We start from the raw sequence: 19615 nt of genomic DNA, 5'->3' as shown, positions 1-19615 counted from the left end.
GGCTCCTCGCGTGTCCTCTGATCACACGGAGGTCCTGAAAGGTTTCTCCTTCAGGACAAAAAGACAGCTCCTTCCTGGCGACGGCGCCTGAAGATGACGAAGGCTCCTCGTGGTCACACGGGGATGATGTCAGAGTTCCTGGTCTAAAGATGGCCGATGTCACGACATCATTTCTGTGTGTGTGTGTGTGTGTGTGTGTGTGTGTGTGTGTGTGCGCGTGTGTGTGCGCGTGTGTGTGTGTGTGTGAGGGCCGTGTGGTCGATCACCAGGCCTCCGTGTACCGAACGTCAACGTCTTTCAGGTTGGGCAGTTTGGCCTGCAGAGACATGGACAAAGAGAAGGTGAGTAAATGTAGTATTTAAACTAACAATGAGAACACAAAGCATACAGTAAACCTTAAATGACTCAAATGAATGAGACAATAGTTTGATTAAAAGAATAAACATTTATATAGATGCCTGTATGTATGCCTGCTTATATTTTGAGTCTTTCTTTTAAAAGCATATTCATTATTTCACACTCAGCATAAATAAACGACATGAACACATGAATATAACATGAATTTCCATAACTTTTCCAGGTTTTCCATGACCGTATGAACCCTGTATAGGTACATTTGTTAAGCTTATCTTAGATTATATCGCACAATGAGCTGTGCACTGACATATTATCCCCTTAGAAATGTGTTGAAGCTAACGTGCTAATGTGTTAGCGCACAAACTAAACATCCCACAGGCGAGGAGCAACATTAGAATTCCTCTCAAGTGTTTCTGCTAACAAAGATGAAACCAGTATTTACTCCTTTGTCTGCTTTCTGCGTTACATCAGCATTTCATGGGAATATATTCAATTAACAGATGTCTCTTTAAATACCGCCAACAGTTCTTTTTAGGAAGTTTGGCAATCATTAGAAAATAATTTGTAACAGCCCAATAGAAATGTTGAAAGCCTCTGCTGTGAGATACGACTCGTATGTATTTCATCCTTTCATAGGCCGTGAATACTGAGCCCGTGTGTGCATGTACGTTCATGCACATTTAAAAGATATACATGCATATCTTTGTCTTTTCAGAGCACAGTTGCTGTGGTTTTACCTTGAGGTCCTCGTATGTGTCTGCTGTGAGCTTGGTGCTGTTCATGTTCAGACTGCACAGACTCTTCATGGCTGAAAGAGGCAAACAGTCAGTTAGCCACCGTTAGCCACAGTTAGCGGATTCACTTCCAAACAACCCCCTCTGCAGTTAACATTACACTTCATTTAGCTGACACTTTTATCCAAAGTGACTTACAATAAGTGCATTAAACCATGAGCACAAACTCAGAACAACAACAATCAAGAAAGTACAACTTCTTCAATAAAGTTAAACTACAAAGTGCTATCAGTAAGAGACATTTAAGTGCTGCTAAAGTGCTACTAGGTGCTACTTTCCTTATTCAACATGACACACGTGTATTTGGGGTTTCTATTCCAACATGCTTTGCATTCTCAGTCTGAATAGACGTCATCGTCCTCTGCGCCTGTCTCTTTAAGACCCACTCCTGAACAAGCCCAGCCCGCTCTGATTGGCTAGCAATATGGCGCACCTTTGCAAAGGTAGTTCAAAGATGCATTACAAGCTCCGCCAAAGGTTTGAAAGGGGACACACTTCCTGTCCACAAAGTGGGCGTGGTCATGCGTCTCGCATGACCACGCCCACTTTGTGGACAGGAAGTGTGTCCCCTTTCTGTCTGAGCGTCTCTGGGCGGTTCTCCAGCCGTCTCTGTTCTAACGAGCTCTTATGACACAGGAAGGGGAGCCACATCTGATTGGCTCGTTGAATCACATGTTCTCTGATGCAGACGGCCCGGTTGTAAAGCTCCAGATACCCAAATGTGTGTGTGTGCACGAGCACCGGAGAGGTGTTCCTAATATGTCATACTTGTTATAGTAAGTGTAATAAACAGAATGCAGGGATTCATGTTGTGCGCTTCCTTACAACTGAGCGCCAGCAGCCCGGCGTCGGTGACGGGCGTCTCACACAGGTTCAGAACCTGGAGGCAGGCCAGGTGTTCGGATAGCAACCGTAACCCGGCGTCCCCAAACTGGGGAGGGAAGCAGAGAGAGAGGCACGTGTTTGAGTAAATGTCATTGTTTACATTCAACCACAGGCAATATTCTCCTCAAAACACTCAGAGATTGTTAATGCATATTTACTGTTGCATAGTGTTAATCATTCTCAAGGAAGTACTGCTACTCAGGATTGTACTTAAGTACAGCAAGTTCACCCAAGTAGAAAAGTGAAATCTTTCTTTCTTTAGGGAGATGCAGAAGATGCTATTATTAGCCCATGTGTCTGTTTACACGTCTGTAGCCTACAATGCTAGTTATAGCCAACCCTTACACACATTAGAGTGTGTGTGTGTCTGTGTGTGTCTGTGTGTATTTGTGTGCGTGTGTGTGTCTGTGTGTGTGTGTCTGTGTGTGTGTACCTGTGTGTGTTTGTCTGTCTGTGTTTGTCTGTGTGTGTGTACACCTGTGTACGTGTGTGTGTGTGTGTGTACCCGTGTGTGTGTACCCGTGTGTGTGTGTGTGTGTGTACACCTGTGTACGTGTGTGTACCCGTGTGTGTGCGTACGTGTGTGTGTGTGTGTGTACACCTGTGTGTGTGTGTGTGTACACCTGTGTGTGTGTGTACACCTGTGTGCGTGTAGCTGTATGTGTACCTGTGTGCGTGTACGTGTGTGTGTGTACACCTGTGTGCGTGTGTGTGTGTGTGTACACCTGTGTGCGTGTGTGTGTATGTGTGTGTACACCTGTGTGTGTACACCTGTGTGCGTGTACCTGTGTGCGTGTACACCTGTGTGTGCGTGTGTGTGTGTGTGTACACCTGTGTGTGTGTGTGTGTGTGTGTGTGTGTCTATGTGTGTGCCTATGTCTGCGTGTCTATGTGTCTGCGTGTCTATGTGTCTGCGTGTCTATGTGTGTGTCTGTGTACCTGTGTGTGTTTGTCTGTCTGTGTGCGTGTACGTGTGTGTGTTTGTCTGTCTGTGTGTGTGTGTGTACCTGTGTGTGTGTGTTTGTCTGTCTGTGTACGTGTGTGTGTGTACACCTGTGTGTGTACACCCGTGTGTGTGTGTACACCTGTGTGTGTGTGTGTGTACCTGTGTGCGTGTAGCTGTGTGTGTACCTGTGTGTGTGTGTGTGTACACTTGTGTGTGTACACTTGTGTGTGTGTGTGTGTACACTTGTGTGTGTACACTTGTGTGTGTGTGTGTGCGTGTACACTTGTGTGTGTGTGTGTGCGTGTACACGTGTGTGTGTGTGTGTACACTTGTGTGTGTGTGTGTGCGTGTACACTTGTGTGTGCGCGTATGTGTGTGTGTACCCGTGCGTGTGTGTGTGTGTGTGTGTGTGTGTGTGTGTGTGTGTGTGTGTGTGTGTGTGTGTGTGTGTGTGTGTGTGTGTGTGTGTGTGTGTGTGTGTACCTGTGTGGACCAGAGGTTGAGCTGTTTGAGTGACGGCAGCTTGATGAGCTGCTCAGCACAGGCACTGGTGACGTTGGTGAAGGCCAGGCTCAGGTTCTCCAGGTTCCCAAAGGAACCGGAGCTCAGCAGGCGGGCCAGGTCTGCATCCTGATGTTGACCAGAAGAAACACACATTAGATGTTAAATATCTTGTGACGGGCCGGGACAGACGGGTGAAAGTGTGTTCTGGTCTCACCGTGGACTTGGAGGGCAGAGTCAGTCGGGTCGGGCCGCCTTTCCTTTGCTGAGGAGACGACAGAAAAGAAAGATGGCGGCTGAGCTCAATGCCTTGCAGGAACACTTTCAGCCAGTAGGTGGTGTGTGTGAGCAGCTGCATTCATTATTTATTCAGCACAATTCAAACAATAAAATGAAAACGGTGACAGAGATAAATGAATATCACAACAGGAAGAGACAAGAAGCCAACTGGGCTCATTTGAAGCCTGCACCTTTATAATATTTAACATTTTGCAAAATTACAAACATAAAATGAAATATGCATAAGATAGACATCAAAAGCGTGTGTGTGTGTGCGTGCGCGCATGTGTGTGTGTGGATGTTGGATTATACCTCTGTGGCTTTTCCTAATAATATATGTATGTGCCCAAATCTACATACCATGGTATGTAGATTTGGGCACAGTCCCTTTGCTCTCGCCCCATCCAGCGCTCGGGTCTGAACCTCTGGGACCTTTTAGCAGGTACTGGTTTGTACTGGTTTGTACTGGAGGACGGAGAAGCAGGAGCTCAGAGAATCTGCTCGAGAGGAGCTGGTGATTCCTTCACAGCGACAGGCTGAAGGCAACAGAGACGCTGTGGGACGTCCCGGGACAAGACGTCCTCAGTCCAGATCTACCAGAGCTGCACCATGTCCTCTTCAGGCCTCGCTGTACCTTATAAAGTACCGAGAGAGTGTGTGTGTGTGTGTGTGTGTGTGTGTGTGCGTGCGTGCACTCACCAGTTCTTTGAGCTCTCTCTGTCGGTCACAGAGCTGCTCGTACATGCGGAGGCCCACCTGGGTGCTCTCCAGCGTGGAGATGATCTGCAGCTGGGTGTCTTTGTTCTCGATGATGTTGTACTCCAGCATCAGACACAGGATCTGCACACACACACACACACACACACACACGCACACGCCGATCAAGTAATTTAATATTGAGAAAATAATCTGCAGATGAAAATAGTGTAAATATGTGTCTTACTTCTACTGTTACAACTCATCCTACTGCTTCAATAGGGTTCTATATGCTAATACATAAACACAACAGATGTCTTCTCTTGGTCATATTTATTCTTCCAGATAGCTGAAGGCAACTGGGAACAGCTGAAGGCCCAGTGTTCCCAGTCTATAAAGCCCAGTCTGCCTTACTGGTGCAGCTGTTCTTTCCCTACAGGCACATGTATGTGTGCTTTGGTACGCTGCTTTAAGTGGACATTTCTCACACACACACGGCATCAATCTCTCATGCACACTGGGTGTGCATGAGAGATTGATGCCGTGTGTGTGTGTGTGTGTGTGTGTGAGAAATGTCCACCTAAAGCATCACTGATTACAGCAGCACCACACATCTTCAAGAAAGAAGAAAGAAGATGTTCAAATGAAACGGGACTGGAGGCTCCGTACCTCCACCATGGTCTGGTTCCCTCGCAGGGCCAGCAGCATGCAGGGACCCAGCTTGTTCTCAGCCAGCGAGAGCAGGAACTTCTTGGTCTTGTAGCAGGAGCCCATGAGGATATGGACCTGGAGGAGAGGAGGAGAACTACGCATTAGCAACTAGAGTGGGCGGTAAGGCCAAAGAAACATATGACGGTATTTTGTAAGATTCTGGCAGTTTCACGGTATTTCATTCCGAGTAAACATTCATTCATTGAGCCCGAAACAGACCGCCGTTGGAAAGCTGTTAGTGGTGAGCAGCTGTTAGTACGTTGGTACATAGAGGGTGTTAGGAAGCTAAACATGGAGGGACTTAAGACCCAGGGGAATGTAGGTGGAAAAAAAAACAGTGACGGAGTTTCTTCTTGTTGTGAAAGTGGGTGAGCTTTACCCAGCATGCAGTTTGGCGGTGTAATTTTATAAATGTACAATTATTAGTGTTACAAATTGTTTGTGTCACAAACTGTTGTGTCGTGGTGTTTTACCTTTTTAACGAGCGTTAGTTGTGGGTTATTAATTGTTCTTATGAAGTTAGAACATGACTAAAGTTATAACCATGACTAAAGTTACAACATGACTAAAGTTACAACCATGACTAAAGTTACAACCATGACTAAAGTTACATGACTAAAGTTACAACATGACTAAAGTTATAACATGACTAAAGTTACAACATGACTAAAGTTACAACCATGACTAAAGTTACAACATGACTAAAGTTACAACATGACTAAAGTTACAACATGACTAAAGTTACAACATGACTAAAGTTACAACATGACTAAAGTTACAACATGACTAGAGTTACAACATGACTAGAGTTACAACATGACTAAAGTTACAACCATGACTAAAGTTACAACATGACTAAAGTTACAACATGACTAAAGTTATAACATGACTAAAGTTACAACATGACTAAAGTTACAACCATGACTAAAGTTATAAACATGACTAAAGTTATAACATGACTAAAGTTACAACATGACTAAAGTTAAAACATGACTAAAGTTACAACCATGACTAAAGTTATAAACATGACTAAAGTTATACCATGACTAAAGTTACAACCATGACTAAAGTTACAACCATGACTAAAGTTACAACCATGACTAAAGTTACAACCATGACTAAAGTTACAACATGACTAAAGTTACAACATGACTAAAGTTACAACCATGACTAAAGTTACAACATGACTAAAGTTACAACCATGACTAAAGTTACAACCATGACTAAAGTTACAACATGACTAAAGTTACAACATGACTAAAGTTACAACCATGACTAAAGTTACAACATGACTAAAGTTATAAACATGACTAAAGTTATAACCATGACTAAAGTTACAACCATGACTAAAGTTATAACATGACTAAAGTTACAACCATGACTAAAGTTACAACCATGACTAAAGTTACAACATGACTAAAGTTACAACATGACTAAAGTTACAACCATGACTAAAGTTACAACATGACTAAAGTTACAACCATGACTAAAGTTACAACCATGACTAAAGTTACAACATGACTAAAGTTACAACATGACTAAAGTTACAACATGACTAGAGTTACAACTATGACTAAAGTTATAAACATGACTAAAGTTATAAACATGACTAAAGTTAAAACATGACTAAAGTTAAAACATGACTAAAGTTAAAACATGACTAAAGTTACAACCATGACTAAAGTTACAACCATGACTAAAGTTACAACATGACTAAAGTTACAACATGACTAAAGTTACAACCATGACTAAAGTTACAACATGACTAAAGTTACAACCATGACTAAAGTTACAACATGACTAAAGTTACAACATGACTAAAGTTACAACCATGACTAAAGTTACAACATGACTAAAGTTACAACCATGACTAAAGTTACAACATGACTAAAGTTACAACATGACTAAAGTTACAACCATGACTAAAGTTACAACATGACTAAAGTTACAACCATGACTAAAGTTACAACATGACTAAAGTTACAACATGACTAAAGTTACAACCATGACTAAAGTTACAACATGACTAAAGTTACAACTATGACTAAAGTTATAACATGACTAAAGTTATAACATGACTAAAGTTAAAACATGACTAAAGTTAAAACATGACTAAAGTTACAACTATGACTAAAGTTATAACATGACTAAAGTTACAACTATGACTAAAGTTATAACATGACTAAAGTTATAACATGACTAAAGTTAAAACATGACTAAAGTTAAAACATGACTAAAGTTACAACCATGACTAAAGTTACAACTATGACTAAAGTTATAACATGACTAAAGTTATAACATGACTAAAGTTAAAACATGACTAAAGTTATAACATGACTAAAGTTACAACCATGACTAAAGTTACAACTATGACTAAAGTTAAAACATGACTAAAGTTAAAACATGACTAAAGTTAAAACATGACTAAAGTTAAAACATGACTAAAGTTAAAACATGACTAAAGTTAAAACATGACTAAAGTTACAACTATGACTAAAGTTAAAACATGACTAGTTACAACTATGACTAAAGTTAAAACATGACTAAAGTTACAACCATGACTAAAGTTACAACATGACTAAAGTTACAACTATGACTAAAGTTAAAACATGACTAAAGTTACAACCATGACTAAAGTTAAAACATGACTAAAGTTAAAACATGACTAAAGTTAAAACATGACTAAAGTTACAACCATGACTAAAGTTAAAACATGACTAAAGTTAAAACATGACTAAAGTTACAACCATGACTAAAGTTACAACATGACTAAAGTTACAACTATGACTAAAGTTAAAACATGACTAAAGTTACAACCATGACTAAAGTTACAACCATGACTAAAGTTAAAACATGACTAAAGTTACAACTATGACTAAAGTTAAAACATGACTAGTTACAACTATGACTAAAGTTAAAACATGACTAAAGTTACAACCATGACTAAAGTTACAACATGACTAAAGTTACAACTATGACTAAAGTTAAAACATGACTAAAGTTACAACCATGACTAAAGTTAAAACATGACTAAAGTTAAAACATGACTAAAGTTAAAACATGACTAAAGTTACAACCATGACTAAAGTTAAAACATGACTAAAGTTAAAACATGACTAAAGTTACAACCATGACTAAAGTTACAACATGACTAAAGTTACAACTATGACTAAAGTTAAAACATGACTAAAGTTACAACCATGACTAAAGTTACAACCATGACTAAAGTTAAAACATGACTAAAGTTAAAACATGACTAAAGTTACAACCATGACTAAAGTTAAAACATGACTAAAGTTAAAACATGACTAAAGTTACAACTATGACTAAAGTTATAACATGACTAAAGTTATAACATGACTAAAGTTAAAACATGACTAAAGTTATAACATGACTAAAGTTACAACCATGACTAAAGTTACAACTATGACTAAAGTTATAACATGACTAAAGTTAAAACATGACTAAAGTTAAAACATGACTAAAGTTACAACCATGACTAAAGTTAAAACATGACTAAAGTTAAAACATGACTAAAGTTACAACCATGACTAAAGTTACAACTATGACTAAAGTTATAACATGACTAAAGTTATAACATGACTAAAGTTAAAACATGACTAAAGTTAAAACATGACTAAAGTTACAACCATGACTAAAGTTACAACTATGACTAAAGTTATAACATGACTAAAGTTAAAACATGACTAAAGTTAAAACATGACTAAAGTTAAAACATGACTAAAGTTAAAACATGACTAAAGTTAAAACATGACTAAAGTTAAAACATGACTAAAGTTACAACTATGACTAAAGTTACAACTATGACTAAAGTTAAAACATGACTAAAGTTACAACCATGACTAAAGTTACAACATGACTAAAGTTACAACTATGACTAAAGTTAAAACATGACTAGTTACAACTATGACTAAAGTTAAAACATGACTAAAGTTACAACCATGACTAAAGTTACAACATGACTAAAGTTACAACTATGACTAAAGTTAAAACATGACTAAAGTTACAACCATGACTAAAGTTAAAACATGACTAAAGTTAAAACATGACTAAAGTTAAAACATGACTAAAGTTACAACCATGACTAAAGTTAAAACATGACTAAAGTTAAAACATGACTAAAGTTACAACCATGACTAAAGTTACAACATGACTAAAGTTACAACTATGACTAAAGTTAAAACATGACTAAAGTTACAACCATGACTAAAGTTACAACCATGACTAAAGTTAAAACATGACTAAAGTTAAAACATGACTAAAGTTACAACCATGACTAAAGTTAAAACATGACTAAAGTTAAAACATGACTAAAGTTACAACTATGACTAAAGTTATAACATGACTAAAGTTATAACATGACTAAAGTTAAAACATGACTAAAGTTATAACATGACTAAAGTTACAACCATGACTAAAGTTACAACTATGACTAAAGTTATAACATGACTAAAGTTAAAACATGACTAAAGTTAAAACATGACTAAAGTTACAACCATGACTAAAGTTAAAACATGACTAAAGTTAAAACATGACTAAAGTTACAACCATGACTAAAGTTACAACTATGACTAAAGTTATAACATGACTAAAGTTATAACATGACTAAAGTTAAAACATGACTAAAGTTAAAACATGACTAAAGTTACAACCATGACTAAAGTTACAACTATGACTAAAGTTATAACATGACTAAAGTTAAAACATGACTAAAGTTAAAACATGACTAAAGTTAAAACATGACTAAAGTTAAAACATGACTAAAGTTAAAACATGACTAAAGTTAAAACATGACTAAAGTTAAAACATGACTAAAGTTACAACTATGACTAAAGTTACAACTATGACTAAAGTTAAAACATGACTAAAGTTACAACCATGACTAAAGTTACAACATGACTAAAGTTACAACTATGACTAAAGTTAAAACATGACTAAAGTTACAACCATGACTAAAGTTACAACATGACTAAAGTTACAACATGACTAAAGTTACAACATGACTAAAGTTATAACCATGACTAAAGTTATAACATGACTAAAGTTACAACATGACCAGTGTTGAGGGTAACGAATTACAAAGTAACGGATTACAGTAACGTAATTACTTTTATAGGTAACGAAGTAAAGTAACGCATTACACTCAACATATTGTAACTACACTACTTTACTAGACCTCAGTAACGCGCGTTCCTGCGTTACTCAAGACATTTTTACCAGTCCGAAAAATTCTCTTTTAGCGGCGCGCGAGTCACACGACACTTCCTGATGAACAGCCTATCACAGAACTCCATCTGAGTGATCTGAGTGACGTAGCTGCTGGTGCGTAGAAGGAGGGAAGCGGGGAATGGAGGAGACGGAGACGGAGAGCCCGGATCCAACTGGGAGGTTCTCTCCAGGTTCCCTAGGATTAAGGATATTGCAAAGCAATACAACACTCCAATACCATCAAGTGCACCTGTCTGTAATGACGTGGAGCTTCTAATGAGGACAAGACACGTCTGTATGAACGGACTCCCTCTACTGGTGAACTGCAGTATTACAACTGTTAAAGCATTGAGAACGCGCTCTTGCACCAGACATGTATATATTTTCCACACGTAACATCAACATTAGTTAGCGTCAACAAGCACGTATCATTGTACTGTCTGCCTTCAAAGTAAAAGCACTTCCTGTTTACATGCGCTTCACAATAAGAGTAAATCATGTAATAAAACAAGTTACAACACTAGAAAGGCTTTCAGCCTGGGCAGTATTGATCTGACCCCAAGGAGGAACAGGCTGTCGGATAAAAGATTCCAGAGACTTTTACTCATGCGATACAATCGCTATTTTGAAGAATAGAGAAAAATGATAAACTTCATACTATATAGTGCACTTTCTGTTATTTAGGCAAAGATGAAGTGGATTTTCCTGTTTATTTAATTGCATTTTCTGTTTCTATTTTATGGGAAAAAGTGCCATTAATTTTCCTATTTTTCTTAAACCACTACAATGATTCCCATAACAAGCTGGTTTTGTTCTTAAACATTTGGTTTAGTGGGGTCTCATGTTTCCAAAAGCCTGTTTTAATGTGTTATGCTGTTTGACCTGAATGTCCCCACCATACACAGCCTCTTGTATCCTGTTGTTTGTGGATTTTAAAGTGAGGCATATTTCTTTGGTCACACAGTGTGAACAGGGTTAATGTTCCTTCAAGTTAATGGCTGAGTTTTATATGCCATTTTGTTTTACATGTTTACAATACACTATGTGGAAAGGCTAAGAGATGCCCTTTATTGAACATAAAGTGATGAAAGGGCCATGATGTTTGTCCAGGTATCTTTACGGTTAATTTGGACATTTGCTTAAAAAAATGGAAAGTAAAGTAACTAGTAGTGAAGTTACTTTTCAAATGCAGTAACTAGTAAATTAATCTAGTTACAATTTTCAGAACTAACTAGTAACTTGTAACTAGTTACTTTTTCTGAGTAACTACCCCAACACTGAACATGACTAAAGTTATAACATGACTAAAGTTATAACATGAATAAAGTTATAACATGAATAAAGTTATAACATGACTAAAGTTATAACATGAATAAAGTTATAACATGACTAAAGTTATAACATGAATAAAGTTATAACATGAATAAAGTTATAACATGACTAAAGTTATAACATGAATAAAGTTATAACATGAATAAAGTTATAACATGACTAAAGTTATAACATGAATAAAGTTATAACATGAATAAAGTTGTTAAATGTGAACCGGTACCGCAGCCCTAATAGTGACCCACGCACCGATGCTACCGTTTCTCTCTGCACTCACCATGCTGGCAAACAGCTCTCCATCGTCATCACAGGCCACGCCTCCCGGACTGTAGAGCTGGAACCAGCCGTCTTTACCTGAACGCACGCTGAGTAGGCAGGAATGCACCTGGAGAGGAAAGAAAAACACATTTTTCTGTTGGTGAATGTCTCCATAAATCTCCAGGAATCCCTTCTCCTGAGCGCCTCCCCGAGTGTGAGCGGTGGTGAACGTGCAGCAACGCTCACCTCCTGCCTCGGGTCCTCCGCAAACCTCTGAATGACATACTTCAGCTCCCTGTTGAGACACAAGCATTGAGGCACGTCAGGCTGCTTTCTGACCAGATCGTACTGAATCTGTGAAGGGCGGCGTTTGGGTGTCGGAGGTACGTACTTTGTGAACTTGGCGTGAGCGAGGGCCCTGGAGAGAGAGAGAGAGGAAGTGAGGAGACGTTAGAGCCGAGCTCAGAGCACAAGGAGGTCCGTCTAACATCCCCTCTGTGCTGCAGAGGCAGCAGGTTCATAACATCCTGACCAGTGGGTCCATGACTTTAACCCAAATGTCATGACAAACATTTAGTGAAGTCTGGGTGTAGACAGTAAAAAGTGAGTAAATGTATTTAAACTAACAATGAGAATACAAAGCATACAGTAAACCTTAAATGACTCAAATGAATGAGACAATAGTTTGATTAAAAGAATAAACATTTATATAGATGCCTGTATGTATGTCTGCTTATATTTTGAGTATTTCTTTTAAAAGCATATTCATTATTTCAAACTCAGCGTAAATGAACGTTATGAACACATGAATATAACACATTTACATGACTTTTACTAAACTTTTATTGTTTTCAAGGACTTTTCCAGGTCTGGACATAACCATTTATAAACTCCATGACTTCTCCAGGTTTTCCATGAGCGTAGGAACCCTGCTGCAGGACGTCCAGCTGAGGACAACATGTGATGACTTTCTATTGATCCGGTCCGCACACGAGCTTGTGAACTTCTAGGAATTGTTTGTTAGGTTAGACGACATTGTAAAAGTCATGACAATGATTTCAGGAGCAGTTGTGAGACGCGGTGCTGCTACATCGGCTCAGAGGATGGATACACAGCATGTTGTGTTCTGAGCGCTCCCACGCTTCATGGAGCTCCTGAAGCCCACATGGTGTTCACTGAATGAGTCCATGCCGGGGCTCTTAAATGCTCCGGGTCAACAGTGAGCCACGTCAACACCTCAGTGGCCCTGGAGGGTTAGGTGAGCTACTACAGGAGCAAGAGGAAATAAATATACATATTCTGTTCCATATCAGACATAAATCATGATGTTTCTTTCCTGCCAAGAGTTGAGATGAGAGGATTGATGTCTCTCATGTCCGCCTGGTCATTATGAAGCTGCCGGTTAAATTAGCTTAGCACAAAAAAGACTAGAAACAGTAGGACACAGCTAGCCTGGCTAATCCACCGACCAGCAGCAACTGAACCCTTCATCAGTTTATGTGCCAGACGAGTCTGGAACCAGTGACCTCCTGGAGTCTCTGCCAGTTGCCTGGTAACCTCTCCAAATTAAAAATCACTTTGATAACCACAACATATTCTTTTCCCCACGTTTCCACATTTTTTGTAGGGATTAAACTGACGAGATATAACGTGAATTAGTGAGCTTTAGAGGGCCCCTCGTTCCATTTCCTGTCTCTTTCCTGTTTTTCTTTCCTGCCATTATGCTAAGCTAAAGCTAGGCTAGCCAACTGCTGGTAACCTTCTCATCGAGAGAACTGGTCCTTTCAAACCGTGAGGAGTGCAGAACGGCCTGGTCTCTTTTCCAAAGAGATCAAGTGAGCCGGGGGAAGGCATGAAGTCATGAGGAGACAACTAGTTCCCTAGTAACAGATGTACGGCGTGTGTTTCTGCGTGTGTGTGTGTGTGTGTGTGTGTGTGTGTGTGTGTGTGTGTGTGTGTGTGTCTCGTGCACTGATGTGACTCATTATATCCCGGCTACAGGGTGCTGGGGAGTATTGTTGCCTTCCTTAATGACGCCCGAAGCCATGGACCCGGCAACAGTGGCGCAGGTGAGCAACAGGTGCGTCTCGGAGTTAGAGGAACAACAAGTCTGACACCGCTAATGAAGCCGGACAATTACGGAGAGGAACCCGCGGCTGCTTACAGCCAATTAGGGCGGGCCCTCTGGGGAGAGCGAGGCGGACCCCTCCGGGTCACGACCCCCAGAGGCGCGGTGCGGTACCTCACCCACGTCAGACCCGGCCCAGCAGGACCCGGCTATAAACATGTGACCCCCAGAGACAGTGATGCAAGGGAGGGAAATGAGGAAGGAGGGAGCCGGAGGGGAAGGACGCCGGCGGTTACAGTTTATGATTATGGTTATGGCTTCAAAGGGCTCTATTCCACATTTCTCTGAAACAGCCTTTAGACTTTTAGGAGACACTGAAACACAGAATACTACAAGTACTGCTTCATGCAACCAGTAAGACTTGTTTGATTTGAAAGCCTGTGGAAAGTCTCTGATTCTCCTCCCTTCTACTGTCTCCATGTCCACGTGTCTCAGCAGTGGTTGCACTGGGGCTGAGAGCGCTGACCTAAACCAGCACTGGGGCTGAGAGCGCTGGCCTAAACCAGCACTGGGGCTGAGAGCGCTGACCTAAACCAGCACTGGGGCTGTGAGCGCTGACCTAAACCAGCACTGGGGCTGAGAGCGCTGGCCTAAACCAGCACTGGGGCTGAGAGCGCTGGCCTAAACCAGCACTGGGGCTCACTGCCTCCTCTGTGGACAGAGAGATGAAGCTGTGCAGCCGGAGAGCAACTCCATGGATCTGATGCGGGTTCCAGAGGTTCTTTAACGCTCTTTACTCCGGCCATACATAGTAACCTGCAGTAGGCTTATATATACACACACACACACTCTAATGTGTGTAAGGGTTGGCTATAACTAGCATTGTTGGCTACAGACGTGTAAACAGACACATGGGCTAATAATAGCATCTTCTGCATCTCCCTAAAGAAAGAAAGATTTCACTTTTCTACTTGGGTGAACTTGCTGTACTTAAGTACAATCCTGAGTAGCAGTACTTCCTTGAGAATGATTAACACTATGCAACAGTAAATATGCATTAACAATCTCTGAGTGTTTTGAGGAGAATATTGCCTGTGGTTGAATGTAAACAATGACATTTACTCAAACACTTAATCACTTACTTGTGTAGTACAGACAAAACATATGATGTTTATGAAATTCTTCAAGTTTAAAACACACACACACACACACACACACGCACACACACACACACACGAGAAGAACTTTGCACTTTCAGGTTTTGACATTTACTTCTACAAACTGTGGTATTATTACTTTTACTAAAGTACAGATCTCTCTCAGCTCACCGTTAATACCCGTTTTTCAACTACTAAGTATTGAGTAAATAAAAATACGCATTTAAATGTTTTTGGGGTCATTTGAAGTGGCTTGAATGAGAGCTCAGTAGAAACATGAATGAGATGCAATCACTGTGTGTGTGTGTGTGTGTGTGTGTGTGTGTGTGTGTGTGTGTGCGCTCACTCTTTTGGAAAGGGGATGGGCTGCAGCAGGCTGGCGAGAGCCGGTCTCCAGTCATCGTAGTCCGACCTGACGGTTGTCACAGGGAGAGGAAAGAAAGGAGAGTGAAGTGAGTCAGAGGGGCAACGTACAGGAGGGTGCAGCCTGCAGACACAGGAGCAGTCAGAACACCAGCGTGACCTCACAGCAGCGCCCCACATTACTGGGAGTTGAGTAACAGCATCGCTCTTTAGGCATCTTGTTTGGTTACTACACACACACACACACACACACACACACACAGCTCCACTTTCACACCGTGAGACCGACGCTGAGACTCATAGCTTTAGCCACACTGACTCACACAGCGTCACCTTTATAAACCATATCTGTGTTCACCTGGCCCACGGCTCATCTTTCACTTTCTAATTCACTTCTATTTGTAAAGCCCAACATCACATCTTTGTCTCTAAAGGTGTTTACTGCAGTAAAAGCGCGCTGTGTGTTCTAAAGCCTTCCATGCCAGTGCTGCCACTGGGCATGTGGACAGTCAAAAGAGCCAAGCAGAACTTAATTGTTATTTCTTTAAAAGGAGCCCAGAAGACATATCTAAGACCTGAAGATGAGACTCTTCCTCAGACTGTTTGCTCAGCAGTCATGCAGACGGGACCCGACTCTTCGTTGTGGGGCAGAAACCAACCAGAACAACACTTTAGCGTATAAACCTGATGCTAAGAATCTCTGATTTTTCGGTGCCTTTAGAATGAGACTTTTATATCTCCATGTTCTCCAGTAGCCCAGAAGAGACGCTGGAGCGCCTTTGGCCTTTTCACGTTACCAAAGGCCACCGTAGTTCTCCAACTTTTTGTGAAACTGCGGTACCGTGAAACACCAAGAGCAAACCCGTGTATTTGCCAGCCACCGTGTGAAGCTTGCTCCTAAAGCAGAGTGATTATGGTATGGATGGCCTCTGAGCGCGGTGTGACTGTAAACTCACAGCATCTTGAGGATGAGGGCGAAGCAGCCCAGCACCCGGTCGGCCTGCGCCGGCAGCTGGATGGACAGCGTGTTGGCGGCCGGGCTGACCAGCAGGCAGTCGATGAGGTTGGGCTCGCTGTCGCCGCCCGGCGGCCCGCCCTTCCGCCTGGCGTTGGCCGAGTTGTTGTTCCGCTCCAGCTCCACCAGGATCTCGCTGGAGTTGACCACGGAGGCGGGCGGGGAGAGCGGCAGGGCGGGCGTCGGGGCGGAGAAGGGAACGGACGGGGCGGCGTTTGAGGGCGCGGGCGGAGGCGGCTGCGGGGGGCTGGGGGCGGCGGAGACGGGCAGCAGGGCGGCGGGAGGCGGCGCCGGAGGCTCGGGGCGCAGCAGGCGGAGCGGCATCGGAGGCTTCCGCTCGTTCTGCTGCTGGCAGCCGTTTCTGATCTCCTTCAGGCTGGGGGAGTTGTCCCGGCTGCAGGGGGGAAGAAGAGGAAAGGCGATTGGTCCAGATACAAATCCTATACTATGCAGGAAGTGTCAAAGTACAGCAGGCAATGCCAATGGAGGTATGAGCAAGAGAAGTGGGAAAGACAGAAGAAGTGACATCAAGCATCCAGGAGACGCGGTCCCCAGAGAGACGGCTCCTTCGTGAGCCGAGGGCTCGGACAAATGGACCAAGAAGGATCCAAGAGATGTGCAGGTGTGGGCTAACCCGACTCATCAGGCGTCGCCCCAGAGAGGATCCTCTCTGGGGCGACGCGAGCTGAGGAGATGACGCTGATGAGTCGCGTTAGTCTACACCTGCACATCTCCAGTCAACACAAAGCCCCTGCGGGACACACAAGGTGTTCACATTTGTATTTGAACACCAGCGTTCAAATACAAATCCCTGGAACGAGGCCCTGCACAAAGCAAACACGCTGTGGCTTTCTTTTGGGAACGCAAAGTGGTTTCATTTCTCCCAAGTTGTTTGCTTTCTCTCGAGCACCATGGCATATTTAAACCTGTTAACAAACAAAACTGCTCTGTTTTCCACAAGGAGCGATTCAGAGTTGGACCTTGTATTGCACTCTAGAGTTATTGTTCCACGTTAGCTAATTAGCTGAGGCTATAAATGGCATAATGTGGTCTGATGACGGGACGGTATCTGATCTGCTCTACCGGTAACATCTGCAGATTACCGCTCGTACCGTTTCCTTCATATTAGTCTGGCAAGATGTGGGAAATTAACAATTGCGTGTTTGTCCAATCAATGACAAAAGAATGACCCTTTGACCACGACAGCTGAACAAACAGGTCCTGAGGAGAGCGGCGGCTGAGCTTCTCTCTCGCAGCAGTGGAAGTGAGTCCTCTAGATGTCCTGGAAAGGTCTGCTCATCATAAGAGGTTTGTCAATTTCAAAAAACATTTTGACGAAAGAAAGTTGCATTTTGGTGTAAAACCACATTACGTAAAAGTGAAAACATGTTATAAGAAAGTCTCTCTCTGAAGGAGCCTGCGATGGGTTGAGTACCAGGATGCACTCACACTAACAACGGGCTCGCCCTCGCTTCCCGGCTGATAAAAAGAGTCTCTTGATCAAACACATCAGTGAAGATAACGCTACATCTGTTCACAAACACAGCTAAGCTACCTAGCTAGCTAGCAAGCCAAGCTAACGCGTTGCTTTCCAACTTGTGCGAGACGAGCAGTGTTGGCAAAGGCCCGAGCGTCTCCTCTCTACAGAACGATGACCCATTGGGTCTCTATCCGTTCTGTCTGCCACCGGCCACGATGTCCCAGGAAAAGGAACGCTCACTTACAGTACAGAGTACGAGCGTCAACCGTTATCAACCAAATCCCTGTAGCTGGACACAGATACCCCCAGTTACCAAAAAGTACCACTGGAAGTTCTTTGCAGGTACGCAGTAGCAGAAAAGGCGTGACGGCAGGGCCGACAACAACACCACGTGGAAACGAGCATTCATCATCACAGACCTCCACCAATCTTATTGACAGGTTTAATAAAGAATATACATCCATATGCTTCTGTCCCCTACAGCTCATGCCAGAGAGGCGTTACTCAGAGCACATCCACACTACACAGAGGGACTCATCTCTAGCATAAGGACAACATGAACACAGCGTTCACGCATGTCGCTCACTGTCAGCAAAGAGCACACATTGACTCAGGTAGCCATTTTGTACACAAGCAGCGAGGCAGTGTGAAGCCCCAGGGGAGCTGGAGCTCCTCTAGCCGTCCATGCCGCTGACCTTCAAACTGCAAAATGAGCTGCTCAAACTGCAGCGGTCAGATGAACAAGATGTCGAGACATGAGTGGAAAGGTAAGTGAAGGAGGTGAGGCAAGTTTACAAACTCCATCGTGTTCTGGAAAAAGACACTGTGTGTGTGTGTGTGTGTGTGTGTGTGTGTGTGTGTGTGCAGACTGACCTGTTGATGAACTCCTCGTAACAGGAGTAAATGGCGGCGAGACACACTGCCACCAGGTTTGGCAGGACGCGTGGGTGAGGGCACTGCCCGGTTGGCCCGTGCATGCTGCAACACACACGGCGCAGGTTAGACACCACGCTAACGTCTACTGAAGGATCAGCATCAGTCACACCATCGAGTATGAGTAATGGAGAGCCTATGTGTTGTTAGGAGGCTTTCATCCCAGAGAAGAATACCGTTTGAGATAAGTATGTGATGCACCAGCAGTCATTAGCGTGTCTACATGCGACCCATCTAGAGGCGTGCCGTTGTGCGGGAAGGTGTCTCACCTGTGGACGAACTTCTTGACGACCTCCATCCCAGCATTCAGCTCGTTGAGAGCCAGGATGTACTCCTGAGTGAAGAGACGCAGTCGAGGGCACTTTCCAAAATCCTGCCAGAGACGCACAATTCACATATATCAACCGAACCAAAGAGAGAAGACACAACTGGAGGATTACGTCAGAAAGGTAGAGGTTTCCGCTTCAGGACTTTAAGGGTTTAGATCAGACTTATCGGACAAACTGAATGCATTTCTTGTCCTACTAGACTTACACATAAACAACCAAAACCATGAAATTGCGTGCAATAAACCGGCTAGTAAGCGATTCGTAGTTCTATTACTCTGTGCCGCT

At 42.5% G+C, this 19615-nt stretch overlaps 1 protein-coding gene across 1 annotated transcript in view; it reads right to left on the bottom strand.

The window, feature by feature from the left end:
- Positions 1–217: 217 nt before the first annotated feature.
- cmip (c-Maf inducing protein) overlaps positions 218–19615 on the bottom strand; it is a gene marked incomplete at its 5' end in the record, with an annotated part of 50610 nt that continues 31212 nt past the window's right edge. The window contains 14 exons of the mRNA XM_079223288.1: positions 218–316; positions 1095–1165; positions 1977–2082; positions 3466–3612; positions 3701–3748; positions 4462–4602; positions 5128–5244; positions 12005–12112; positions 12232–12280; positions 12377–12403; positions 15557–15622; positions 16530–16982; positions 18942–19046; positions 19271–19374. Coding sequence (XP_079079414.1) covers positions 263–316; positions 1095–1165; positions 1977–2082; positions 3466–3612; positions 3701–3748; positions 4462–4602; positions 5128–5244; positions 12005–12112; positions 12232–12280; positions 12377–12403; positions 15557–15622; positions 16530–16982; positions 18942–19046; positions 19271–19374 — 1596 coding nt within the window. The 3' untranslated portion in view covers positions 218–262. The remainder of the gene's footprint in view (positions 317–1094; positions 1166–1976; positions 2083–3465; positions 3613–3700; positions 3749–4461; positions 4603–5127; positions 5245–12004; positions 12113–12231; positions 12281–12376; positions 12404–15556; positions 15623–16529; positions 16983–18941; positions 19047–19270; positions 19375–19615) is intronic.

Source organism: Taurulus bubalis (genome assembly GCF_910589615.1).
Source record: "Taurulus bubalis genome assembly, chromosome: 9".
Lineage (NCBI taxonomy): Eukaryota > Metazoa > Chordata > Actinopteri > Perciformes > Cottidae > Taurulus > Taurulus bubalis.
This window is presented reverse-complemented; position numbering and strand designations above follow the sequence as displayed.